Source organism: Scyliorhinus torazame, chromosome 28 (genome assembly GCF_047496885.1).
Source record: "Scyliorhinus torazame isolate Kashiwa2021f chromosome 28, sScyTor2.1, whole genome shotgun sequence".
Taxonomy (NCBI): domain Eukaryota; kingdom Metazoa; phylum Chordata; class Chondrichthyes; order Carcharhiniformes; family Scyliorhinidae; genus Scyliorhinus; species Scyliorhinus torazame.
The window spans coordinates 10604113-10631823 of NC_092734.1; the positions used below are offsets into that span (position 1 = coordinate 10604113).

At 52.4% G+C, this 27711-nt stretch overlaps 1 protein-coding gene across 2 annotated transcripts; it reads left to right on the forward strand.

The window, feature by feature from the left end:
• Nucleotides 1-945: 945 nt before the first annotated feature.
• Nucleotides 946-27444, forward strand: LOC140403508 (small COPII coat GTPase SAR1A). Of its 2 annotated transcripts, none has more exons than XM_072491450.1 (7): nt 946-1029; nt 8297-8370; nt 9980-10099; nt 18234-18299; nt 19771-19874; nt 20718-20849; nt 24920-27444. In XM_072491450.1, exons 2-7 carry the CDS (start codon nt 8313-8315, stop codon nt 25034-25036), a joined length of 597 nt encoding a protein of 198 aa, XP_072347551.1. In that variant the 5' UTR covers nt 946-1029; nt 8297-8312; the 3' UTR covers nt 25037-27444. The 2 variants fall into 2 exon arrangements, with proteins under 2 accessions (XP_072347551.1, XP_072347549.1); XM_072491448.1 differs by lacking the exon at nt 946-1029 and adding an exon at nt 1209-1231.
• The last annotated feature ends 267 nt before the right edge of the window (nt 27445-27711 follow it).

Here is a 27711-nt window from a genome sequence, read left to right on the forward strand (position 1 = left end):
CAGCGTCGCCACCACCACCGGATTCCCCGAGGACTTCACTGCGGCAAACAGGAGCGGTGCCTCTGCCAGCGCCTGCAACCCCGACCCCTTACAAGAGCCTACCTCCATCCTCACCCACAAAGACCCCTGGCTCCCTGCTCCAACCCCGTACCTTAACTGAATGAACCCTGGCACCATTTATCATCCCCTAATATCAGGTGCAGTCTCATCATAGAGAGCCCACAAGCTGGGTCGCCTCTCCCTCACACATTGGCTCACTCTAGCCACATCACCGTAGGGACCAAATGCGGCCCAGAAAGCCTCAAGTGGAAACAGCGGCAACTACATCTTCTTTCCAGACTAAAGGTCACTCCTAAAACAACCAACCAACTCCAGCTCCCTTACTGTTTGGGGAGTCTGCATTTTGCACTCCCCGCACTTGCTCTCCATCCCCGAGTGTCTGGTGGCTTCTATGTGGCTGTATCCTGCCCCTCCCTCCCCACCTGCCGGTGCTTTCCGTCTCTCTCTGCTTCCCCACCTCTGTGCTTCCCTTTTTTCTATTCTCTCCCTCCCTTCCCATGATGTTCCCTCCTCTGTGTATCTGCCACTGCCTGTCTATTTGGTTCCCTTCCTGCCTTTTCCTCTCTACAAACATGTTCACATCTGAAATGCTCTCTCCATCGTTCCATAGGCCTTAACTCATATTTCATCCCTTCCTTCCCATTCCCCCTTTCTATCATGACCTGAAAACCACTCTCCCTTTCCTGTCTTTACCTTTTCCCTTTGCTTTCCCTCAATTCCTTTTTGTGCTTCCTCTGGACTTTGATCCACCATTTCCAATCTCCCATTTGCTATTTGTCTCTCCTTTTCCCAATTCTCTTCATCCTTCCCAAATCTAATTTCCATGTCCCTCCTCCTTTGCCATTCCCCCACTCTCTCTCTCCTTTACCCTCTCTCTTCCCACCAGCTCTCTCTCAGGATCAGCTGACTGTCGGTGACCCCGGAAGCAGTGGGTGTGTTTCCGGAGCGGACGGAGGGCAGTGGCGGCCGGTGAGTGGGGAGGCCCGGGGCGGGGCGCGGGGGAACCGGGACGCCCGGGGCGTGGGGGGAGCGGGACGCCCGGGGTGCGGGGGAAGGGGCACCGGGGAGCCGGGGGCGGGGGTGATTCTGTTGAATCTTCATCCGGAGCCGGATTCAATCAACCCCCGGAGGAATGGGCCAGGAGCGGCCGGCTGCGCCGAATGGCCTCCAGGTCCTTCATTCTGCCTTAAATGGGCCGGAAACATCACAGACCCCCCCCCCCCCCCCCATCATTCTCCCCCCCCCCCATCATTCTCCCCCCCCCCCATCATTCTCCCCCCCCCCCATCATTCTCCCCCCCCCCATCATTCTCCCCCCCCCCATCATTCTCCCCCCCCCATCATTCTCCCCCCCCTCATCATTCTCCCCCCCCCCCCCTCATTCTCCCCCCCCCCCCCATCATTCTCCCCCCCCCCCCCATCATTCTCCCCCCCCCCCCATCATTCTCCCCCCCCCCCCATCATTCTCCCCCCCCCCCCCATCATTCTCCCCCCCCCCCCCATCATTCTCCCCCCCCCCCCATCATTCTCCCCCCCCCCCCATCATTCTCCCCCCCCCCATCATTCTCCCCCCCCCCATCATTCTCCCCCCCCCCATCATTCTCCCCCCCCCCATCATTCTCCCCCCCCCCATCATTCTCCCCCCCCCCCCCATCATTCTCCCCCCCCCCCCATCATTCTCCCCCCCCCCCCATCATTCTCCCCCCCCCATCATTCTCCCCCCCCCCATCATTCTCCCCCCCCCCCCCCATCATTCTCCCCCCCCCCCCCATCATTCTCCCCCCCCCATCATTCTCCCCCCCCATCATTCTCCCCCCCCATCATTCTCCCCCCCCCATCATTCTCCCCCCCCCATCATTCTCCCCCCCCCATCATTCTCCCCCCCCCATCATTCTCCCCCCCCCATCATTCTCCCCCCCCCCATCATTCTCCCCCCCCCATCATTCTCCCCCCCCCATCATTCTCCCCCCCCCATCATTCTCCCCCCCCCATCATTCTCCCCCCCCCATCATTCTCCCCCCCCCATCATTCTCCCCCCCCATCATTCTCCCCCCCCATCATTCTCCCCCCCCATCATTCTCCCCCCCCATCATTCTCCCCCCCCCATCATTCTCCCCCCCCCCATCATTCTCCCCCCCCCCATCATTCTCCCCCCCCCCATCATTCTCCCCCCCCCCATCATTCTCCCCCCCCCCATCATTCTCCCCCCCCCCATCATTCTCCCCCCCCCCATCATTCTCCCCCCCCCCCATCATTCTCCCCCCCCCCATCATTCTCCCCCCCCCCATCATTCTCCCCCCCCCCATCATTCTCCCCCCCCCCATCATTCTCCCCCCCCCCATCATTCTCCCCCCCCCCATCATTCTCCCCCCCCCCATCATTCTCCCCCCCCCCATCATTCTCCCCCCCCCCATCATTCTCCCCCCCCCATCATTCTCCCCCCCCCCATCATTCTCCCCCCCCCATCATTCTCCCCCCCCCCATCATTCTCCCCCCCCCATCATTCTCCCCCCCCCATCATTCTCCCCCCCCCCATCATTCTCCCCCCCCCATCATTCTCCCCCCCCCCCATCATTCTCCCCCCCCCCCATCATTCTCCCCCCCCCCCATCATTCTCCCCCCCCCCCATCATTCTCCCCCCCCCCCCATCATTCTCCCCCCCCCCCATCATTCTCCCCCCCCCCCATCATTCTCCCCCCCCCCCATCATTCTCCCCCCCCCCCATCATTCTCCCCCCCCCCCATCATTCTCCCCCCCCCCCCATCATTCTCCCCCCCCCCATCATTCTCCCCCCCCCCCCATCATTCTCCCCCCCCCCCCATCATTCTCCCCCCCCCCATCATTCTCCCCCCCCCCATCATTCTCCCCCCCCCCATCATTCTCCCCCCCCCCATCATTCTCCCCCCCCCCATCATTCTCCCCCCCCCGCATCATTCTCCCCCCCCCCATCATTCTCCCCCCCCCCATCATTCTCCCCCCCCCCATCATTCTCCCCCCCCCCCATCATTCTCCCCCCCCCCATCATTCTCCCCCCCCCCATCATTCTCCCCCCCCCCCCATCATTCTCCCCCCCCCCCCCCATCATTCTTCCCCCCCCCCATCATTCTTCCCCCCCCCCATCATTCTCCCCCCCCCCATCATTCTCCCCCCCCCCCCATCATTCTCCCCCCCCCATCATTCTCCCCCCCCCATCATTCTCCCCCCCCCATCATTCTCCCCCCCCCCCATTCTTTCCCCCCCCCATTCTTTCCCCCCCCCCCATTCTTCCCCCCCCCCCCATTCTTCCCCCCCCCCCCATTCTTCCCCCCCCCCATTCTTCCCCCCCCCCCATTCTTCCCCCCCCCATTCTCCCCCCCCCCATTCTTCCCCCCCCCATTCTTCCCCCCCCCATTCTTCCCCCCCCCATTCTTCCCCCCCCCCATTCTCCCCCCCCCCATTCTCCCCCCCCCCCCCCATTCTCTCCCCCCCCCCATTCTCTCCCCCCCCCCATTCTCTCCCCCCCCCCATTCTCTCCCCCCCCCCATTCTTCCCCCCCCCATTCTTCCCCCCCCCATTCTTCCCCCCCCCATTCTTCCCCCCCCCCATTCTTTCCCCCCCCATTCTTCCCCCCCCCATTCTTCCCCCCCCCATTCTTCCCCCCCCCATTCTTCCCCCCCCCATTCTTCCCCCCCCATTCTTCCCCCCATTCTTCCCCCCATTCTTCCCCCCCCATTCTTCCCCCCCCATTCTTCCCCCCCCATTCTTCCCCCCCCATTCTTCTCCCCCCCATTCCACCCTCCCACCCCTCTCCACCCTCCCACCCCCCTCCATCCTCCCACCCCCCTCCATCCTCCCACCCCCCTCCATCCTTCCACCCCCCCACTCCCCACCCCCCCCTTCTCACGCCCTTCTCCCCCACCCCCCCTTCTCCCCCACCCCCCCTTCTCCCCCACCCCCCCTTCTCCCTCACCCCCCCTTCTCCCCCCACCCCCCCTTCTCCCCCACCCCCCTTCTCCCTCACCCCCCCTTCTCCCCCACCCCCCCTTCTCCCCCACCCCCCCTTCTCCCCCACCCCCCCTTCTCCCCCCCCCCTTCTCCCCCACCCCCCCCTTCTCCCCCACCCCCCCTTCTCCCCCACCCCCCCTTCTCCCCCACCCCCCCTTCTCCCCCCCATCATTCTCTCCCCCCCCCATCCTTTTCCCCCCCCCATCCTTTTCCCCCCCCCATCCTTTTCCCCCCCCCATCCTTTTCCCCCCCCATCCTTTTCCCCCCCCATCCTTTTCCCCCCCCATCCTTTCCCCCCCCCCATCCTTTTCTCCCCCCCCATCCTTTTCCCCCCCCCATCCTTTTCCCCCCCCATCCTTTTCCCCCCCCATCCTTTTCCCCCCCCATCCTTTTCCCCCCCATCCTTTTCCCCCCCATCCTTTTCCCCCCCCATCCTTTCCCCCCCATCCTTTCCCCCCATCCTTTCCCCCCCCATCCTTTCCCCCCCCATCCTTTCCCCCCCCCATCCTTTCCCCCCCCCATCCTTCCCCCCCATCCTTTCCCCCCCCATCCTTTCCCCCCATCCTTTCCCCCCATCCTTTCCCCCCATCCTTTCCCCCCCCATCCTTTCCCCCCCCATCCTTTCCCCCCCATCCTTTCCCCCCCATCCTTTCCCCCCCCATCCTTTCCCCCCCCATCCTTTCCCCCCCCCATCCTTTCCCCCCCCATCCTTTCCCCCCCCCATCCTTTCCCCCCCCCCATCCTTTCCCCCCCCCATCCTTTCCCCCCCCATCCTTTCCCCCCCATCCTTTCCCCCCCCATCCTTTCCCCCCCCATCCTTTTCCCCCCCATCCTTTCCCCCCCCATCCTTTTCCCCCCCCATCCTTTTCCCCCCCCATCCTTTTCCCCCCCATCCTTTTCCCCCCCCCATCCTTTTCCCCCCCCATCCTTTTCCCCCCCCATCCTTTTCCCCCCCCATCCTTTTCCCCCCCCATCCTTTCCCCCCCCCATCCTTTCCCCCCCCCATCCTTTCCCCCCCATCCTTTCCCCCCCCCCATCCTTTCCCCCCCCCCATCCTTCCCCCCCCCATCCTTTCCCCCCCCCATCCTTTCCCCCCCCCCATCCTTTCCCCCCCCCCATCCTTTCCCCCCCCCCATCCTTTCCCCCCCCCCATCCTTTCCCCCCCCCCATCCTTTCCCCCCCCCCATCCTTTCCCCCCCCCCATCCTTTCCCCCCCCCCATCCTTTTCCCCCCCATCCTTTTCCCCCCCATCCTTTTCCCCCCCATCCTTTTCCCCCCCATCCTTTTCCCCCCCATCCTTTTCCCCCCCATCCTTTTCCCCCCCATCCTTTTCCCCCCATCCTTTTCCCCCCCATCCTTTCCCCCCCCATCCTTTCCCCCCCCATCCTTTCCCCCCCCATCCTTTCCCCCCCATCCTTTTCCCCCCCATCCTTTTCCCCCCCATCCTTTTCCCCCCCATCCTTTTCCCCCCCCATCCTTTTCCCCCCCATCCTTTTCCCCCCCATCCTTTTCCCCCCCCCTCCTTTTCCCCCCCCCTCCTTTTCCCCCCCCCATCCTTTTCCCCCCCCATCCTTTTCCCCCCCCATCCTTTTCCCCCCCCCATCCTTTTCCCCCCCCACCTTTTCCCCCCCCACCTTTTCCCCCCCCATCCTTTTCCCCCCCATCCTTTTCCCCCCCCCATCCTTTTCCCCCCCCATCCTTTTCCCCCCCCCCATCCTTTCCCCCCCCATCCTTTTCCCCCCCCCCATCCTTTCCCCCCCCATCCTTCCCCCCCCATCCTTTCCCCCCCCATCCTTTCCCCCCCCCATCCTTTCCCCCCCCATCCTTTTCCCCCCCCCATCCTTTTCCCCCCCCCATCATTCTTCCCCCCCCATTCTTCCCCCCCCATTCTTCCCCCCCCATTCTTCCCCCCCCATTCTTCCCCCCATTCTTCCCCCATTCTTCCCCCCATTCTTCCCCCCCCCATTCTTCCCCCCATTCTTCCCCCCATTCTTCCCCCCCATTCTTCCCCCCCATTCTTCCCCCCCCATTCTTCCCCCCCATTCTTCCCCCCCATTCTTCCCCCCCCATTCTTCCCCCCCATTCTTCCCCCCCCATTCTTCCCACCCCCATTCTTCCCCCCCATTCTTCCCCCCCATTCTTCCCCCCCCCCATTCTTCCCCCCCCCCATTCTTCCCCCCCCCATTCTTCCCCCCCCATTCTTTCCCCCCACCCCATTCTTCCCTCCCCCCCTCCCCTCCCCCCACCCCCCCTCCCCTCCCCCCCATTCTTCCCCCCCACCCCATTCTTCCCCTCCACCCTCCCACCCCCCTTCTCCCCCAACCCCCCTTCTCCCCCCCTTCTCGCCCCCTCCACCCTCCCTCCCACCCCCCCACCCTCCTCCCACCCCCCCCACCCTCCTCCCACCACCCCCACCCTCCTCCCACCCCCCACCCTCCTCCCACCCCCCCACCCTCCTCCCACCCCCCCACCCTCCTCCCACCCCCCCACCCTCCTCCCACCCCCCCACCCTCCTCCCACCCCCCCACCCTCCCATTCCCCCCCACCCTCCCATTCCCCCCCACCCTCCCATTCCCCCCCACTCTCCCATTCCCCCCACCCTCCCATTTCCCCCCCCACCCTCCCATTCCCCCCACCCTCCCATTCCCCCCCACTCTCCCATTCCCCCCACCCTCCCATTCCCCCCCACCCTCCCCCCCCATTCCCCCCCCCACCCTCCCATTCCCCCCCCACCCTCCCATTCCCCCCCCACCCTCCATTCCCCCCCCACCCTCCCATTCCCCCCCCACCCTCCCATTCCCCCCCCCCACCCTCCCATTCCCCCCCCACCCTCCCATTCCCCCCCCCACCCTCCCATTCCCCCCCCCACCCTCCCATTCCCCCCCCCCACCCTCCCATTCCCCCCCCCCACCCTCCCATTCCCCCCCCCACCCTCCCATTCCCCCCCACCCTCCCATTCCCCCCCCCACCCTCCCATTCCCCCCCCCACCCTCCCATTCCCCCCCCCCACCCTCCCATTCCCCCCCCACACCCTCCCATTCCCCCCCCCACCCTCCCATTCCCCCCCCCCACCCTCCCATTCCCCCCCCACCCTCCCATTCCCCCCCCACCCTTCCCCCATCCCCCCCCCATTCTTCCCCCATCCCCCCCCCACCCTCCCATCCTCCCCCCCACCCTCCCATCCTCCCCCCCACCCTCCCATCTCCCCCCACCCTCCCATCTCCCCCCCACCCTCCCATTCCCCCCCACCCCCACCCTCCCATTCCCTCCTCCACCCCCACCCTCCCATTCCCTCCTCCACCCCCACCCTCCCATTCCCCCCTCCACCCCCACCCTCCCATTCACCCCCACCCTCCTATTCCCCCCCACGCCACCCTCCCATTTCCTCCCCACCCCCACCCTCCCATTCCCACCCTCCCATCCCCCCCACCCTCACCTTCACCCCCCCCACCCCCACCCTCACCTTCACACCCCTACCCCACCCATTCCCCCCTCACCCCCACCCTCCCATTCCCCCGCACCCCCACCCTCCCATCACCCTCACCCCCCACCCTCACCCTCCCTTTTCCCCCACCCCCACCCTCCCATTCCACCCTCCCATTCCACCCTCCCATTCCACCCTCCCATTCCACCCTCCCATTCCACCCTCCCATTCCACCCTCCCATTCCACCCGCCCACACACCCCCACACACCCTCATAGCTATTATAATATTTCTGTTTTTGTTTAATTTTTCTTTGGACATGGCCCACCCCCATCCCCCCCCAAAGTAAACAATTGTTACCCAAAGTAAACAATTGCTTTCTTCCTGCATAAAGGGCTTTAAACTTGCTCCACCTTATGTCAATGCCTCACTTATCCCATCAAACCTCTATTTAACCTTGTTCAACTCGCATACCATTTCTGTAAATGTTGTCGTCTTATAGAGAGAAAGAGAGAGAATCAGTTGGAAGTAATCAAAGTAGTAGGCAGGGTAATGTCTATTGATACAGTTTATATGTATTTCCAGAAGGCATTTGATGAAGTTCCCCATGAAAGACTGCTAGCTAAAATTAACGCTCATAGAATTGAAGGATGTATCTGACCTGGTTCGGAGATTGAGACAATGGTTAGAGAGAAACTATGATCTCGATGAATGACAGAACAAGTTCAAGGGCCTGAATGGCCCACTTCTATTCTCTGCTATAACCTTGGACTCGTATTGAAGTTTCAGGGATCTTCTGTGATCTGAGTTCTGTCTTTTTCCTGTTGCAGGTGTCCCGATTCAGCAATGTCGGGCCTTCTCGACTGGCTGTACAATGGCTTCACCAATATGCTACAGTTTCTGGGTAAGTGGTTCCAAGCCAGATCCTGTATTTTGTTCCCCAATGTTGTTCCCTCCCCGTTTTGGGTAACTGCAAACTGGATGGGAGCAACGCTCAAATTGACTCCACCATCCGATCTGAATCTGTGACTCCTGGACATGGGAGTCCATTGGAAAAGATGCCACACACCTCATGGGTTTGGCACCAATCGCAGTATGACTCCAATGTCACGTGAAACCAGGCTGTAGAAAGTGCTCACGTTGAGACTTTACGCTTGATAAACTCAGTGGTTTGAGACAACTGCGCATTAGACATGAATGGAGCTCTGTATATTACAAGCTCTTTCACCCATTAGTATAATTCACAACTGAAAGCGCAAGTCTAGAGCTGCCGACATTTGGGTTGCACTTTTGCAACTACCAGATTGCAATGTAACATTAGGTTCTTTGATCTTTTGTCAGTTAGCAACCGATCAAGCTTGATAAGATAACAGCTATGGACTTTGATGTAACTGTTTCAGTTACGCTAAAGAGGTGGAAAATTGTTGCACTCAATATGTCACGCACACAAACTTTTATTGTCAACTCAGTTTATAATGAGTTAAATTTGTTGATGATAGGGCAGCACGGTGGCGCAGTGGGTTAGCCCGGCTGCCTCACAGCGCCAAGGTCCCAGGTTCGATCCTGGCTCTGGGTCACTGTCTGTGTGGAGTTTGCACATTCTCCCCGTGTTTGCGTGGGTTTCGCCCCCACAACCCAAAGATGGGCAAGGTAGCTGGATTGGCCTCGCTAAATTGCCCCTTAATTGAAAAAAATGAATTGGGTACACTAAATTTTTTTTTTTTAAAGTTTGTTGATGGCTGGTCGAAGGACAGTTAAGAAGATTCAGCAAAGAAAATCTGTGCCTTTAAAGAGACACAGTCGAGAATATATTGTACGTCAAATGAGGTAGTGGACTAGGGAAGCAGCACATCTTCCTCTGTCCCACCATTAGCAGCATAACAGCACTCTGCTAGAATTTAAAGGTTTTTGTTGAGTGAGAGGTTTGTAATCAACAGAAAATAGTGATACATTTAGCTGACATCTTTCATGACCTCCGAACATCTCAAAGGGCTTTATAGTCAGTGAAGCATTTCTGCAGTGTAGTAATTGTTGTAGTGCAAAAAATGTGGCAAGCAATTTGTGCACAGCAAGATCCCAGAATTAGCAAGGTGGTAACGATCTGTTCTTGGGAATCTCAATTTTTAAAAAAATACAGTTAGAGTACCCAATTATTATTTTTTTCCAAATAAGGGGCAATTTAGCGTGGCCAATCCACCTGACCTGCACATCATTGGGTTGTGGGGGTGAAACCCACGCAGACATGGGGAGAATGTGCAAACTCCACACGGAGTGACCCAGGGCCGGGATTCGAACCCGGGTCCTCAGCGCCGCAGTCCCAGTGCTATCCACTGCGCCACATGCCGTCAAGGGAATCTCAATTAAGGGATGAATGTTGCTCACGGTATCGGGGAGAACTCCTTAGCTCTTCTTTGAAAAAGCACCATGGGATCAACATGGCAGCTGGGTAAACTGAGAATCACGTCTAACAGGAAGCAGCCTAGAATTCATATTGTGTGGTTTTACTTTGCCAGGGCTGTATAAGAAATCGGGAAAACTGGTCTTCCTGGGCTTGGATAATGCTGGAAAAACCACCTTACTGCACATGCTGAAAGATAACAGACTGGGGCAGCATGTTCCTACATTACATCCCAGTAAGTACTTACAAATTGGCTCGCTGTCAGACAGTGCCAGCATTCTCTCTTTGGCACATTTCTAAATTCTCTCTCCGTACACAAACACACTTCCTTTCTCATTGTTCCCCTGTTTTATTTCTTTAAAGAACAAAGAAATGTACAGCACAGGAACAGGCCCTTCGGCCCTCCAAGCCCGTGCCGACCATGCTGCCCGACTAAACTACAATCTTCTACACTTCCTGGGTCCGTATCCTTCTATTCCCATCCTATTCATATATTTGTCAAGATGCCCCTTAAATGTCCCTATCGTCCCTGCTTCCACTACCTCCTCCGGTAGCGAGTTCCAGGCACCCACTACCCTCTGCGTAAAAAAACTTGCCTCGTACATCTACTCTAAACCTTGCCCCTCTCACCTTAAACCTATGCCCCCTAGTAATTGACCCCTCTACCCTGGGGAAAAGCCTCTGACTATCCACTCTGTCTATGCCCCTCAATTTTGTATACCTCTATCAGGTCTCCCCTCAACCTCCTTCGTTCCAGTGAGAACAAACCGAGTTTATTCAACCGCTCCTCATAGCTAATGCCCTCCATACCAGGCAACATTCTGGTAAATCTCTTCTGCACCCTCTCTAAAGCCTCCACATCCTTCTGGTAGTGTGGCGACCAGAATTGAACACTATACTCCAAGTGTGGCCTTACTAAGGTTCTATACAGCTGCAACATGACTTGCCAATTCTTATACTCAATGCCCCGGCCAATGAAGGCAAGCATGCCGTATGCCTTCTTGACTACCTTCTCCACCTGTGTTGCCCCTTTCAATGACCTGTGGACCTGTACTCCTAGATCTCTTTGACTTTCAATACTCTTGAGGGTTCTACCATTCACTGTATATTCCCTACCTGCATTAGACATTCCAAAATGCATTACCTCACATTTGTCCGGATTAAACTCCATCTGCCATCTCTCCGCCCAAGTCTCCAGACAATCTAAATCCTGCTGTATCCTCCGACAGTCCTCATCGCTATCCGCAATTCCACCAACCTTTGTGTCGTCTGCAAACTTACTAATCAGACCAGTTACATTTTCCTCCAAATCATTTATATATACTACAAAGAGCAAAGGTCCCAGCACTGATCCCTGTGGAACACCACTGGTCACAGCCCTCCAATTAGAAAAGCATCCCTCCATTGCTACTCTCTGCCTTCTATGGCCTAGCCAGTTCTGTATCCACCTTGCCAGCTCACCCCTGATCCCGTGTGACTTCACCTTTTGTACTAGTCTACCATGAGGGACCTTGTCAAAGGCCTTACTGAAGTCCATATAGACAACATCTACTGCCCTACCTGCATCAATCATCTTAGTGACCTCCTCGAAACACTCTATCAAGTTAGTGAGACATGACCTCCCCTTCACAAAACCGTGCTGCCTCTCACTAATACGTCCATTTGCTTCCAAATGGGAGTAGATCCTGTCTCGAAGAATTCTCTCCAGTAATTTCCCTACCACTGAAGTAAGGCTCACCGGCCTGTAGTTCCCGGGATTATCCTTGCTACCCTTCTTAAACAGAGGAACAACATTGGCTATTTTCCAGTCCTCCGGGACATCCCCTGAAGACAGCGAGGATCCAAAGATTTCTGTCAAGATCCCCCCCCCCCCCCCCCCCGATCCTGGGCTGCTGCTGCTGCCTTCTTTTTCCCATTCCGTCTATCTTTCTGCGAGGTATTCGACGAACGGTTGCCACCACCTGGTGAACCCTTGAGCCGACCCCCTTAGGACGAACTTAATCCGCTCTAGCTTTATAAACCCCGCCATGTCATTTATCCAGGTCTCCACCCCCGGGGCCTTGGCTTCTTTCCACATTAGCAATATCCTGCGCCGGGCTACTAGGGACGCAAAGGCCAAAACATCGGCCTCTCTCGCCTCCTGCACTCCCGGCTCTTGTGCAACCCCAAATATAGCCAACCCCCAGCTTGGTTCGACCCGGACTCCTACTACTTTTGAAAGCACCTTTGTCACCCCCATCCAAAACCCCTGTAGTGCCGGGCATGACCAAAACATATGGGTATGATTCGCTGGGCTTCTCGAGCACCTCGCACACCTATCCTCCACCCCAAAAAATTTACTGAGCCGTGCTCCAGTCATATGTGCCCTGTGTAATACCTTAAACTGAATCAGGCTTAGCCTGGCACACGAGGACGACGAGTTTACCCTGCTTAGGGCATCTGCCCACAGCCCCTCCTCAATCTCCTCCCCCAGCTCTTCTTCCCATTTCCCTTTTAGTTCATCTACCATAGTCTCCCCTTCGTCCCTCATTTCCCTATATATATCTGACACCTTACCATCCCCCACCCATGTCTTTGAGATCACTCTGTCCTGCACCTCTTGTGTCGGGAGCTGCGGGAATTCCCTCACCTGTTGCCTCGCAAAAGCCCTCAGTTGCATATACCTGAATGCATTCCCTTGGGGCAACCCATATTTCTCGGTCAGCGCTCCCAGACTCGCGAACTTCCCATCCACAAACAGATCTTTCAGTTGCGTTATTCCTGCTCTTTGCCACATTCCATATCCCCCATCCATTCCCCCCGGGGCAAACCTATGGTTGTTTCTTATCGGGGACCCCCCCAAGGCTCCAGTCTTTCCCCTATGCCGTCTCCACTGTCCCCAAATCTTCAGTGTAGCCACCACCACCGGGCTTGTGGTGTAGTTCCTCGGTGAGAACGGCAATGGGGCTGTCACCATAGCCTGTAGGCTAGTCCCCCTACAGGACGCCCTCTCTAATCTCTTCCACGCCGCTCCCTCCTCCTCTCCCATCCACTTACTCACCATTGAAATATTAGCGGCCCAATAATACTCACTTAGGCTCGGTAGTGCCAGCCCCCCCCTATCCCTGCTACGCTGTAAGAATCCCTTCCTCACTCTCGGGGTCTTCGCGGCCCACACAAAACCCATGATGCTCTTTTCAATCCTTTTTAAAAAAGCCTTCGTGATCACCACCGGGAGGCACTGAAACACAAAGAGGAATCTCGGGAGGACCACCATCTTAACCGCCTGCACCCTCCCTGCCATTGACAGGGATACCATATCCCATCTCTTGAAATCCTCCTCCATCTGTTCCACCAACCGCGTTAAATTTAACCTATGCAATGTGCCCCAATTCTTAGCTATCTGGATCCCCAGGTAACGAAAGTCCCTTGTTACCTTCCTCAACGGTAGGTCCTCTATTTCTCTACTCTGCTCCCCTGGATGCACCACAAACAACTCACTTTTCCCCATGTTCAATTTATACCCTGAAAAATCCCCAAACTCCCCAAGTATCCGCATTATTTCTGGCATCCCCTCCGCCGGGTCCGCCACGTATAGTAGCAAATCGTCCGCATACAAAGATACCCGGTGCTCTTCTCCTCCCCTAAGTACTCCCCTCCACTTCTTGGAACCCCTCAACGCTATCGCCAGGGGCTCAATCGCCAGTGCAAACAATAATGGGGACAGAGGGCATCCCTGCCTTGTCCCTCTATGGAGCCGAAAATATGCAGATCCCCGTCCATTCGTGACCACGCTCGCCACTGGGGCCCTATACAACAGCTGCACCCATCTAACATACCCCTCTCCAAAACCAAATCTCCTCAACACCTCCCACAAATAATCCCACTCCACTCTATCAAATGCTTTCTCGGCATCCATCGCCACTACTATCTCCGTTTCTCCCTCTGGTGGGGCCATCATCATTACCCCTAACAACCTCCGTATATTCGTGTTCAGCTGTCTCCCCTTCACAAACCCAGTTTGGTCCTCGTGGACCACCCCCGGGACACATTCCTCTATTCTCATTGCCATTACCTTGGCCAGGACCTTGGCATCTACATTTAGGAGGGAAATAGGTCTATAGGACCCGCATTGTAGCGGGTCCTTTTCCTTCTTTAAGAGAAGCGATATCGTTGCTTCAGACATAGTCGGGGGCAGTTGTCCCCTTTCCTTTGCCTCATTAAAGGTCCTCGTCAGTACCGGGGCGATCAAGTCCACATATTTTCTATAGAATTCGACTGGGAATCCATCCGGTCCCGGGGCCTTTCCTGCCTGCATGCTCCTAATTCCTTTCACCACTTCTTCTACCTCGATCTGTGCTCCCAGTCCCACCCTTTCCTGCTCTTCCACCTTGGGAAATTCCAGCCGATCCAAGAAGCCCATCATTCTCTCCCTCCCATCCGGGGGTTGAGCTTCATATAATTTTTTATAAAATGTCTTGAACACTCCATTCACTCTCTCCGCTCCCCGCTCCATCTCTCCTTCCTCATCCCTCACTCCCCCTATTTCCCTCGCTGCTCCCCTTTTCCTCAATTGGTGTGCCAGCAACCTGCTCGCCTTCTCCCCATATTCGTACTGTACACCCTGTGCCTTCCTCCATTGTGCCTCTGCAGTGCCTGTAGTCAGCAAGTCAAATTCTACATGTAGCCTTTGCCTTTCCCTGTACAGTCCCTCCTCCGGTGTTTCCGCATATTGTCTGTCCACCCTCAAAAGTTCTTGCAACAACCCCTCCCGTTCCTTACTCTCGTGCTTCCCTTTATGTGCCCTTATTGATATCAGCTCCCCTCTAACCACCGCCTTCAACGCCTCCCAGACCACTCCCACCTGGACCTCCCCATTATCATTGAGTTCCAAGTACTTTTCAATGCACCCCCTCACCCTTAGACACACCCCCTCATCTGCCATTAGTCCCATGTCCATTCTCCAGGGTGGGCGCCCTCCTGTTTCCTCCCCTATCTCCAAGTCCACCCAGTGTGGAGCGTGATCCAAAATGGCTATAGCCGTATACTCCGTTCCCCTCACCTTCGGGATCAATGCCCTACCCAGCACAAAAAAGTCTATTCGCGAGTAGACTTTATGGACATAGGAGAAAAACGAGAACTCCTTACTCCTAGGTCTGCTAAATCTCCACGGGTCTACACCTCCCATCTGCTCCATAAAATCTTTAAGTACCTTGGCTGCTGCCGGCCTCCTTCCAGTCCTGGACTTCGACCTATCCAGCCCTGGTTCCAACACCGTATTAAAATCTCCCCCCATTATCAGCTTTCCCATCTCTAGGTCCGGAATGCGTCCTAGCATCCGCCTCATAAAATTGGCATCATCCCAGTTCGGGGCATATACGTTTACCAAAACCACCGTCTCCCCCTGTAGTTTGCCACTCACCATCACGTATCTGCCCCCGTTATCCGCCACTATAGTCTTTGCCTCGAACATTACCCGCTTCCCCACTAATATAGCCACCCCCCTGTTTTTCGCATCTAGCCCCGAATGGAACACCTGCCCCACCCATCCTTTGCGTAGCCTAACCTGGTCTATCAGTTTCAGGTGCGTTTCCTGTAACATAACCACATCTGCCTTAAGTTTCTTAAGGTGTGCGAGTACCCGTGCCCTCTTTATCGGCCCGTTCAGCCCTCTCACGTTCCACGTGATCAGCCGAGTTGGGGGGCTTCCTACCCCCCCCCCCCCCCCCCCCCCCCCCCCCTTGTCGATTAGCCATCACCTTTTTCCAGCTCCTCACCCGGTTCCCACGCAGCTGTATCTCCCCCAGGCGGTGCCCCCCCCGCCCATCCTCTCCCATACCAGCTCCCCCCTCTCCCCAGCAGCAGCAACCCAGTAATTCCCCCCTCCCACCCGCTAGATCCCCCGCTAGCGTAATTACTCCCCCCATGTTGCTCCCAGAAGTCAGCAAACTCTGGCTGACCTCGGCTTCCCCCCGTGACCTCGGCTCGCACCGTGCGACGCCCCCTCCTTCCTGCTTCTCTATTCCCGCCATGATTATCATAGCGCGGGAACCAAGCCCGCGCTTCTCCCTTGGCCCCGCCCCCAATGGCCAACGCCCCATCTCCTCCACCTCCCCTCCCCCCATCACCACCTGTGGGAGAGAGAAAAGTTACCACATCGCAGGATTAGTACATAAAACCCCTCTTTGCCCCCCATATTCGCCCCACCACTTTGTTCGAACGTTCTTTTTAATAACCCGCTCATTCCAGTTTTTCTTCCACAATAAAAGTCCACGCTTCATCCGCCGTCTCAAAGTAGTGGTGCCTCCCTCGATATGTGACCCACAGTCTTGCCGGTTGCAGCATTCCAAATTTTATCTTCTTTTTATGAAGCACCGCCTTGGCCCGATTAAAGCTCGCCCTCCTTCTTGCCACCTCCGCACTCCAGTCTTGATAAACACGGATCACCGCGTTCTCCCATTTACTGCTCCGAGTTTTCTTCGCCGATCTAAGGACCATTTCTCTATCCTTAAAACGGAGGAATCTCACCACTATGGCTCTGGGAATTTCTCCTGCTCTCGGTCCTCGCGCCATCACTCGGTATGCTCCCTCCACCTCCAATGGACCCGCCGGGGCCTCCGCTCCCATTAACGAGTGCAGCATCGTGCTCACATATGCCCCGACGTCCGCTCCCTCCACACCTTCAGGAAGACGAAGAATCCTCAGGTTGTTCCTCCTTGCGTTGTTTTCCAGTGCCTCCAACCTTTCCACGCATCGTTTCTGATGTGCCTCCTGCGTCTCCGTCTTCACCACCAGGCCCTGTATATCGTCCTCATTCTCGGCTGCCTTTGCCTTCACGACCCGAAGCTCCCGCTCCTGGGTCTTTTGTTCCTCCTTTAGCCCTTCGATCGCCTGTAGTATCGGGGCCAACAGCTCTTTCTTCATTTCCTTTTTGATCTCTTCCACACAGCATTTCAAGAACTCTTGTTGTTCAGGGCCCCATGTTAAACTGCCACCTTCTGACGCCATCTTGGTTTTTGCTTGCCTTCCTTGCCGCTGTTCTAAAGGATCCACTGCAATCTGGCCACTCTCTCCTCCTTTTTCCATCCGTATCCAGGGGGGATTCCCTTCTGGTTTACCGCACAGTGTTTTCAGCCGTCAAAATTGCCGTTGGGGCTCCTATCAAGAGCCCAAAAGTCCGTTTCACAGGGAGCTGCCGAAACGTGCGACTCAGCTGGTCATCGCCGCACCCGGAACACCCTCTTGCTTTTTATGTACGTGTAAAAAGCCTTGGGATTTTCCTTAACCCTATTTGCCAATGACTTTTCGTGACCCCTTCTAGCCCTCCTGACTCCTTGCTTAAGTTCCTTCCTACTTTCCTTATATTCCACGCTGGCTTCGTCTGTTCCCAGCCTTTTAGCCCTGACAAATGCCTCTTTCTTTTTGACGAGGCCTACAATATCACTCGTCATCCAACGTTCCCGAAAATTGCCGTATTTATCTTTCTTCCTCACAGGAACATGCCGGTCCTGTATTCCTTTCAACTGCCACTTGAAAGCCTCCCACATGTCAGATGTTGATTAGCCCTCAAACATCCGCCCCCAATCTATGTTCTTCAGTTCCCGCCTAATATTGTTATAATTAGCCTTCCCCCAATTTAGCACATTCATCCTCGGACCAGTATTTGTTGCCCATCATAAGCCCAAACTGCCTTGGAACCGAGGCTTACTGGACCAGTTAAGGCTGGTTAAGAATCAACAGTCACATTGGCCAGGTAAGGACGGCAGATTTCCTTCCCTAAAGGACACGAGTGAACCAGAAAGGGTTTTACGACAGTTGATGATAGTTTCATGGTCATCGTTACTGAGAGATGAGCTTTATATTCCAGAGTTATTGATTGAAGTTTTTCACCAGCTACTGTGGTGGGATTTGAACCCATGTTCAAATACTTGCCCGGTAACATTACCATCACACCACCATCTCCCTGCTAACTCTCTTCTCTCCCTCACCCCCGATTCCCACAAACATCAAGAGAAAGGGGATTTGTCCTCCAATTGCAGTGGTAATGTTTGAGGTGTAGGTATGGCGATCAGGAGCTGACGATCCTTCATAGAGTGGTTACATTTGCTGCTGCGGGTACAACTGCATCACATCATGGCATGCCGTGAGCTGCAGTTATATGGAGGTTTACAAATCGCATGGCTAAAATTTGTATCTGCTCTCAAAATCACAAGGTGAATGAACGCCACTGTGAATAAACAGTCGCAGGTCCAACTCGCCATTGGACAGACCACTGGGATTTGCCCCTTTTTGTGTATGCACGTGGATACACCTCTGTTCATTTGTTCATCATGTTTACTTGCAGTTCACTCGGATTGCTTCTCCTAACTGATGTCTTTTTATTGTCACAGCATCAGAAGAACTGACGATTGCGGGAATGACGTTCACTACATTTGACCTTGGGGGTCACGCACAAGGTATGATGGCAGGAATAAGACAAAAAGCACCTACATGTTTTTGCCACAGAATGTGTCATGATCGGGATCAGTCTATTTTGTGGAACTATGCCAGCTAGTCAAAGTGGGAAAATATGTTTATCTCGGTCAAACAATTGTGAATATTAGTGCCCTCAGATTCAGGAGGAGAAGTGACAATGAACCAAACTTCCTGAACCCAATCGACAACCTTCTTGGAAGTCTGCACATCATGCGTGGTCTTTGCTGGAGAAGAAATGGATTTCGCTTGCTTTCAAACCTGCTTCTAACTGACATTTTGGTCACCCATTCTATACACTTCCTCTGTTGACTCCGTATCCATTCTTGCCGTAACTCCACTCCCACGAAGCACTTAAAGGCTGTTGATGCCTTGCTCATGTGTTGCAAAGCGGATATTTGTATAACGTCCATGGGACTGTGTCCCAACAAAGAGCTCTTTTATTTTTTGGATAGCGGGTCGGAGTAGTGGGCCAGGAAAATGTGAAGAGGGTCAAACTTCATACAGATTTTTTTTGATTTTCAAGCATTTCTAAAAATCTTACCACATCTCTCAGAAGCAACTTGTAACACTTCGCCATGCAGTCAGTTACAGAACTCCCGTTTTCAAATTATTTCACGGATCTCATTCATCGTGAGAAGCTGGTGTTGAGCTGCCTTGAACCACTGCAGTCCACATGGTGTAGGTACACCCACAGTGCTGTTAGTGAGGGAGTTCCAGGTTGTTGACCTATATCACCTAAATCAACTACACTTTTGGTTAAAAGACTGACTGCCTGGCCTGTGAAATCCTGGTGTGTGCTGAGTGCTCCTGGAGAATCATTCCGAGGCACAAGCTGAAATTGGGAGAGCTATCGGTGGTATTTTTTTGCAAATCACATAAATTCAAGAACCTCCATTTGAAAGATGAGAAGGGGCTGAAAATGTTATCAATCTGTTGCCGTTTTTAAAAATACGGCACAAACGAGCTGCCACGCTTTCTGTCAAATGAAAAGGAAAATTGACAGTCATCCAGACTCGAAACGTTAGCTCCCTTCTCTCTCCACAGATGCTGTCAGACCTGCTGAGATTGTCCAGCATTTTCTGTTTTTGTATTAAATAATAATGTTGATTAGTTTAACTTTAAATAGAAATCACAGCCACGGACCATTTTCCCCAACTGGCCCGTGGTGGTGTTTATGGCACGCACAAGCCTCCTTCCCATCCTTTTCATCTCATTCTATCTGTAAATCTTTCTAGTCCTTTATCCCCTCCCCCCCCCCCCCCCCCCCCCCCCCCATATGTTTATCTCGGTTGCCCTGAAATCCATGTGTGCTATATGCAGCTCCTCCGTGTGGTAGCAAGTTTCACATTTTCGCCTCTCTGGGTGAAGAAGGCCCCCCTGAATTGCTCATTGGATTCATTGGTGACTGTTGTATATTTAATATTGTATTGAAATGTTGCTGGTTCTTTACAGCTCGGCGTGTCTGGAAGAACTACCTCCCTGCCATCAATGGGATTGTTTTCCTGGTTGACTGTGCAGATCATTCACGACTTGCTGAATCCAAAGTTGAGCTTGATGTAAGTTGAACAATTGTTGAGGGGTTCCTGGAAAATTGAGACCATTTTAACACCAAATGGTGAAAGGGAATCCCTCCCACCTCTCCCTCTGCTCGATGTCTTCACGACTGTTTGAGCTGTAGAATTCAGCAAAGCTAGGGTCTTGTGGTTTCTGCTTTGTGCTCCCGTTAGCTTACACCTTGGGGCTAGCGAAGCACAAGAATTGGAGCAACTTATCGCTGCTCAAGTGCGTATAAAGAATAAAGAAAAGTACAGCACAGGAACAGGCCCTTCGGCCCTCCAAGCCTGCGCCGACCAAGCTGCCCATCTAAACTAAAATCTTCTACACTTCCGGGGTCCGTATCCCTCTATTCCCATACAGAGTTCCAATACAGGTCAACCATGATCGATTGAATGGCAGTGGAACAGGCTCAGGGGCCTGAATGACTGCCTCCTGTTCGTTCCTATGTACAGCAAGTCTGCCATACCTATCCCGTACCTTTAAATCTCCTGTGACATCCTTCAGCGACAACATCACAGAGGAAGGAAATGGAACACAGAAAAAAGCTGTAAAAACTGATCCTGGGCTACAGAATGCATTTGATGTTGACAACGCAAATAGGAAATGTCTAACTGTGCCTGGTAGCGTATCGAAAATGAAGTGTTACGGGCGATCTGGTCTCTTGCAAGTTATGCTGCCTGATGTCATTCATTTTGCAATGAACCGCTGCTGACAACTGTGTTTCAGTCTCAGGCTGTTTATTAATACTTTTGTCTCCATCAATCAAATTTGTAGCATGTTTTTGAAGTAAAAACCTCTCCCCTTTCTCTCTCTCTCAATCTTTCTACCCCTCGCCCACCCAGGCACTGATGACAGATGAAACAATATCCAACGTTCCCGTTCTTATCCTGGGCAATAAAATCGACCGATCAGAGGCCATCAGTGAGGAGAAGCTTCGAGAAATCTTTGGGCTGTACGGACAAACGACGGGAAAGGTAAAGTTAAGGAAAGAAAGACCACTGTTTGTAAAGCATCATCTACCTTCACACAAGCACAGAGAAACCTGGCAGATTGACCAGTTAACCTATTATATTGTAAGGGTTGAGGGAAGAATGGCTACCAACATTCTTTGGACCATGCCGAAGGAAGTTAAACATCCACTGGAGCATACAGATGCGGCCTTGATTTAATGTCTCACCTTTTAACAATGCAGGTCTCCCTCAGTACTGCACTGAAGTAGCTGTCTATTTCCAAGGAAGTAATTTTTTTTCACTGACAGTAATTTACTATAAGTGGGGGTGTTAGCAGATGGGCCCTTCGTTGGGGTGGGGATCTCTTTTATTAAAAAAAAATGAAATGATTGTAAGTGCTGATTCTTGTTGGGGAATGGCCCACACGCTTGGTACCTTGTTCAAAGGACTGTGTGTGTTAGCAAGATGTTGTGACAGCTAGTGGGAGGGTCAGCAGTCACCACCGATCCTGACCCTGCTTTCACCTCAGACCCACAGGTGTGCACTTTGCAGGGGGCTGGACTCTCTGATCAATGAGAGAGCACTGGCTTTCTGGCTGTTTTCCTCCTCTGGCCCAATGGCGCAGACTGGCAATTTAACCTGGAAATTGTGACGTTGTCTACGTCGGTGACTGATTGAGAAGGCTAAATTTACTGCACTGTGTGCGTCATTCCTACAGCAATTTGCAGCCAGTACACAGGAGCTCCTGTTACTGCTGACTCTGCAGATCAGTCAGGAAGGTATGTGGAGGTAGGAACGCAGTAAAAGCAAAACTAGGTCAAACTGCAGTGAATAAAAGCTGAAAGTTTTCTGGTTGTTCACTGAGTCTTTTTAAATTGGAAGATACAATCTGATCGAGCTGTTTAGCAACTTGAAAGTTAAGCACTTCTGTCTTGATCTACCTACAGTCTCATCGACAGAGGTGCTTAACTTTCAAGTTTCTGTCTTTGGCGTCTGTTTGACCTTTCGACAATGATGCACTTTTAAAATCTTGCAAAGTAGGAGACTTTGCCATGATGGTAAGTGGGTGGATTTTTAGATACTCTGATTGTGGTTCAATGGCTAGCGCGCGCTCGTCCTTTGGGTCAGACAGTCAGGGTTAAATTCCACTCCAGAGATTTGAGCACAAAAGATCAAGCCAACAGTCTCTGTGCAGTGGGGGTGACGTCCTTCTCATGAGATGCGAAACTGAGGACCCGTCTACGCCCTTGCTGGGGCAAAAAAGATTCCATGGCACTGTTCGAAGAAGGAAATGGGAGAACTCCCAGGTGACCTGACCAATACCTGGGAATGTGGTACTGTCAGCAGTAGGTTGACTCCACCCCACCCCAGGCTCTCTCTCTCTCTCTCTCTCTCACACTGGGTGTCTGGTCGGTGCTAACACCCTTCTGGTAAGCTGAAGTTAATTCATGCCCTCAGGATTGCCGCACTGATGTGTGTGGGACTACACTGCCTTTTGTGCCCATTGTGAAGTCAATGTTTGAAGGTTAATGGGTTGCTCCAGTTTTTGTTCAGTGATCTCTGTGTTTCCATTATTGACCTATTTGAAAAGCAAAGCTGATCGGTCATTTATTCAGTCTCAGAAATTACCTCCATGAGACAATTGGACGTCCACAGACTGTTTTTCAGGTGGGTTATAATGTAAATCACTTTGACATTTGGTAACATGCTCTGTGTGCCAATGTGTTTTCTGCACATCACAAGCGTTCCAGATTCCTCGCCTTTGGTGGCTGTACCTTCATCTGGCTAGGTCGTCAGTTCTGGAATTCCCTCCCCAACCTCTCCACCTTTCTACCTCTCCCCTGCTCCAATTTTTTCTTTAAAACCTATTTCTTTGACCAGACCTCGATGTTGCGCCGACGTGTGAGACCAATCTAAAGCCCGTCTACACTATTCCATTATCATCCATATGTTTATCGAATGATCATTTAAATGCCCTTAATGTTGGCGAGTTCACTACTGTTGCAGGCAGGGCATTCCACGCCCTTACTACTCTCTGAGTAAAGAACCTACCTCTGACATATGTCTTATATCTATCTCCCCTCAATTTAAAGCTATGTCCCCTCGGGCTAGCCATCACCATCCGAGGAAAAAGGCTCTCACTCTCCACCCTATCTAATCCTCTGATCATCTTGTATGCCTCAATTAAGTCACCTCTTAACCTTCTTCTCTCTGACGAAAACAGCCTCAAGTCCCTCAGCCTTTCCTCATAAGATCTTCCCTCCATACCAGGCAGCATCCTAGTAAATCTCCTCTGCACCCTTTCCAATGCTTCCACATCCTTCCTATAATGCTTATAACACCAGGTTAAAGTTCAACAGGTTTGTTTCGATGTCACTGGCTTTCGGAGCGCTGCTCCTTCCTCAGTTGAATGAAGAGGTATGTTCCAGAAACATATATATAGACAGATTCAAAGATGCCAGACAATGCTTGGAATATGAGCATTAGCAGGTGATTAAATCTTTACAGATCCAGAGATGGGGTAACCCCAGGTTAAAGAGGTGTGAATTGTGTCAAGCCAGGACAGTTGGTAGGATTTCGCAGGCCAGATGGTGGGGGATGAATGTAATGCGACATGAATCCCAGGTCCCGGTTGAGGCCGCACTCGTGTGCGGAACTTGACTGTAAGTTTCTGCTCGGCAATTCTGCATTGTTGCGCGTCCTGAAGATCAGAGGCTGAATGCCCTTGACTGCTGAAGTGTTCCCCGACTGGAAGGGAACATTCCTGCCTGGTGATTGTCGCGCGATGTCCGTTCATTCGTTGTCGCAGCGTCTGCATGGTCTCACCAATGTACCACGCTTCGGGACATCCTTTCCTGCAGCGTATGAGGTAGACAACGTTGGCTGAGTCACACGAGTATGTATTGCGTACCTGGTGGGTGGTGTTCTCACATGTAATGGTGGTATCCATGTCGATGATCTGGCACGTCTTGCAGAGATTGCCATGGCAGGGTTGTGTGGTGTCGTGGTCACTGTTCTGAAGGCTGGGTAGTTTGCTGCAAACAATGGTTTGTTTGAGGTTGCGTGGTTGTTGGAAGGCAAGTAGTGGGAGTGTGGGGAGGGCATCTTTCAACGTCTGTAGATGTCTTCAAGGCGGTGGTTAGCACTGCAATCTCACGGCACCGAGGTCCCAGGTTCGATCCCGACTCTGGGTCACTGTTCGTGTGGAGTTTGCACATTCTCCCCGTGTCTGCGTGGTTTTCGTCCCCACAACCCAAAGATGTGCAGGATAGGTGGATTGGCCATGCTAAATTGCCCCTTAATTGGAAAACAAATTGAATTGGATACTCTAAATTTATAAAAACAGAAGGAAAAAAAAGACTAGAAATTTAGGATACTGCAGGTTACAAATTGGATTCGACTTGTTATTAATGTGGTTCCTTGGGTCACAGTCTGTGTGGAGTTTGCACATTCTCCACGTCTCACCCCCACAACACAAAGATGTGCAGGGTAGGTGGATTGGCCATGCTAAATTGCCCCTTAATTGGAAAACAAATTGAATTGGATACTCTAAATTTATAAAAACAGAAGGAAAAAAAAGACTAGAAATTTAGGATACTGCAGGTTACAAATTGGATTCGACTTGTTATTAATGTGGTTCCTTGGGTCACAGTCTGTGTGGAGTTTGCACATTCTCCACGTCTCACCCCCACAACACAAAGATGTGCAGGGTAGGTGGATTGGCCATGCTAAATTGCCCCTTAATTGGAAAACAAAAGAATTGGGAACTAAAAAAAAATTTTTTTTAAATTAACGTGGTTCGTACTGTAATTCACAAAAGTGCATTTGTGGCCCAGTAACTCTCACTATAATTTTATTTGTGTCAATACAATCCCAACAATACTTGACACTGCACATTAAAATCAAACCAGCTACTCCCTAGAGAGCTGTTTGGTGACTGATTTGTGGCTGAAAGTGGTCAGGTCGAGGTGAAGGGGTGGGGTGGTCATTGTTTTCGTGATTCGCCTCGTTTATAAGTAATATGATCTGTAACTGGAATCGAGCCTGTCCCGCATGTTCTGAGGGTATTAAATTTCCTTGTTGCTCTGTTCCAGGGAACTGTGCCACTGAAGGAATTAAACACCCGGCCACTCGAGGTGTTTATGTGCAGTGTGCTGAAGCGCCAGGGTTATGGAGAAGGATTTCGCTGGCTTTCGCAATATATTGACTGAACTTGAGACAAAACGATGCCACTCTGGACTGAACTAGTTTGCAGCTGTCTGCGTATTTTTCTGTTTTCTTTTTTTTTTAATAACAGGACATACAGCGTTTTGACGAGATCGCAATGCCAACCAGGAGATAATTCAGTTCTGCGTCTTTAAAATGTGATTTCCCGTTGGGTACTTGTATCTAGATCAAAATCGGAGCTACCTTTGCAAGTGAAACATTTTTACAGCTCTTGCATAAATGTTGGCTGACGATTCACACTTGAATTCGGCTGTGCAACAGCCCCAGAAATGTATGAATTGTTTTTTTTCTTTTGTGGTGCCCCTATTTTTGAGATGAGCGGTAGTCCTTGAAGCTGTCCAGGTATGTCTGTTCCCCACCCCCAAGGCCCTGATTCACAAGAATTTGTGGATGGAATATCAGCGACTGTCCGCCCCTCTTCTCTTTTCCCCGCCCCCCCCCCCCCCCCCCCCCCCCCCCCACACCAAAAATGTTTTTTTGCCAAATCTAGTGGTAGTCTAAATATCATTTCCAAGTCCAAAAAACATTTTTACCTGCCTTTGTATAAACTCTCACGGGGATTTGTCTCCAGAGCCATTTCTGTGAAAGTTTTGAACAGTTTGAGGGTGAGTTTGAACACTGCCTTGGGGAGTTTCAAATGCGGCCAGCAAAACTGCGTCGATTCTGTGTCATGTATTTGCTACGAGATGAGGATGTGAGACCTGTTGTGTGAAAGCTCTTTCAGCTTCCAGTTTACGCTAGGTGGGATGTGCTCTTCAAATGCATGACGTTAACATTTGACGATACATTAGTGTCTCTGGACTGGTTACAATCCTGTTGATGATTTATAAATGTGTAGATAATTTGCCTAATTATTTTGGGTATCAGTTCTCCTGCGGTTATTGTATCAGTGCATCGTACAGGCTGGGTACCTCTGCCAAGCTTTTAATCACACCAGGTTATTTCACCCCTCCTGACACCTGCACCCCTGGTTTTTGTTTCCTCTTAAATAATGGCAAAATCAGAAAATACTGTATATTTTTTTGTGAATTTAGAGATTTAACTTTCTGACTGAATGATGTCCCGGTCGATAAGCTTTCGTTTCTCCGTTTGGCATGGAAGAACTTTGGGAGTGGGAAAATGCACAAAGTGAGTCACGGGTGTAGTGTGGCGTCGTGGTTTACACGTGACTTGGCGAGGCATTTCAAATAATTTGACACAAGCTTGTTAACACCACGAATTTGTAGTGGGAATTGCTTCTGAGGGAGTGGCTGACATTTGGGCGAATTGCACAACTTCACGCACACTTTTTACTGCAAAGCTTTTCTAAAATACGAACTGATTTGTACAGTAGGTGCTTTTATCGTGATTGTGGCGACATAATGCAAACCGCGTAACGTGGGGGACTGTTTTACATTAGCGTTTTAATGGTTTACACATGTTAACGTTATCTAACGGTGGGTGTGGATTGAACAGGGAAACTTTGAATTTCTGTTCATTGATGTAGGATATGCTTATGATGTGAAATTGAGCAGCATTATCATTTGATGTGGACAGCGAACAAACAAGTCTTTCCCCCTGATAAATTAAGGCAGTGGCCAGTCAACACTATATATTGCTACATTTTTTTTGGAGGAGGGGGTTTGCTTCTCTATAAGCTTTTGTCTGTTGCTTGGAATGGTGATATTCTCTCAAACCTATTGAAAGAATGGAGGCATTCTGTGTAGCATTCTGTTTTATTTCACGCTTGAATTAGGAATTGCACCTTCTCCAAGCCCAGGAGTAAATGGCTTTCTTGCTAAACCAAACTAGCTGTTCTCCTCTGTGGCAAAACCAGACAAAGACGCAGTGCTTAATGGAATGGGAATACAGTAGAAGCCAATTAATGGGAATGTTATATTTTGTTTACTCGCATCCAGCCTTGTACACTTTTTTTTGTTAAAACAATTGTTGGCTCTATATGAGTGATTGGGATAAAGAAAATGTTTTGCTTGCCCCAGGACAAGGGTGGTGTTTCCCCTGAAGGGGCATTAATCCATTCTGAGGGCAATTATCGTCGGTACAGTCTGGGGACTTGCCCATGTCCTCAGCACCGAATGCAAAAGTTGACATTTTCTTTCCCCCCTCTCCCTAAAACTTTCAGGACTAACAACAGGTTGGCACTGTACACCCTGCAGTATTACTTTGTTATTGCAGTTCTACATGTTTGTAGTCATTGTTCTCCACTGTTTGAGAGGGTATTGGTGACTGCTTTAGCCCTTTGCCAATCTGATGCATTCACCAACACATTCTTGGAAACAAAACTGTTCTTACCCTCCCTTCTAATCATCGTCTATCTGGTAGAAAGATAACCTGCAACATGTATAAATGTATTATAAATCATTGCTTTATTTGAAATAAACAGAATTATATACCTTTGCGTATTTAGTTTCCATTGCCTTGACTAAAATCCTGAAAGAGTAGAATTTTAAACATTATTCCATGATGTGGGTATTGCCGACGAGGGCAGCATTCGTTGCCCATCCCCAATTATCCTAGAACCGAGTAGCTTGCTAGGCCATTCCAGAGTGCAGCTAAGTCAACCACACTGCTGCGGGTTATAGAGTTGTTACGGCAGAGAAGGCAACCATTGGGCCTATTGTATTCATGCCAGGCTCCAGCCCATTCCTTCGTTCTATCT

Bases quoted from the DNA above. Each gene is read 5' to 3' on its own strand.
- LOC140403508 (XM_072491448.1), top strand. The intron at 10,100-18,233 runs GTAAGTACTTAC...TTATTGTCACAG, and splicing joins TGTTCCTACATTACATCCCA to CATCAGAAGAACTGACGATT. The intron at 18,300-19,770 runs GTATGATGGCAG...GGTTCTTTACAG, and splicing joins CCTTGGGGGTCACGCACAAG to CTCGGCGTGTCTGGAAGAAC.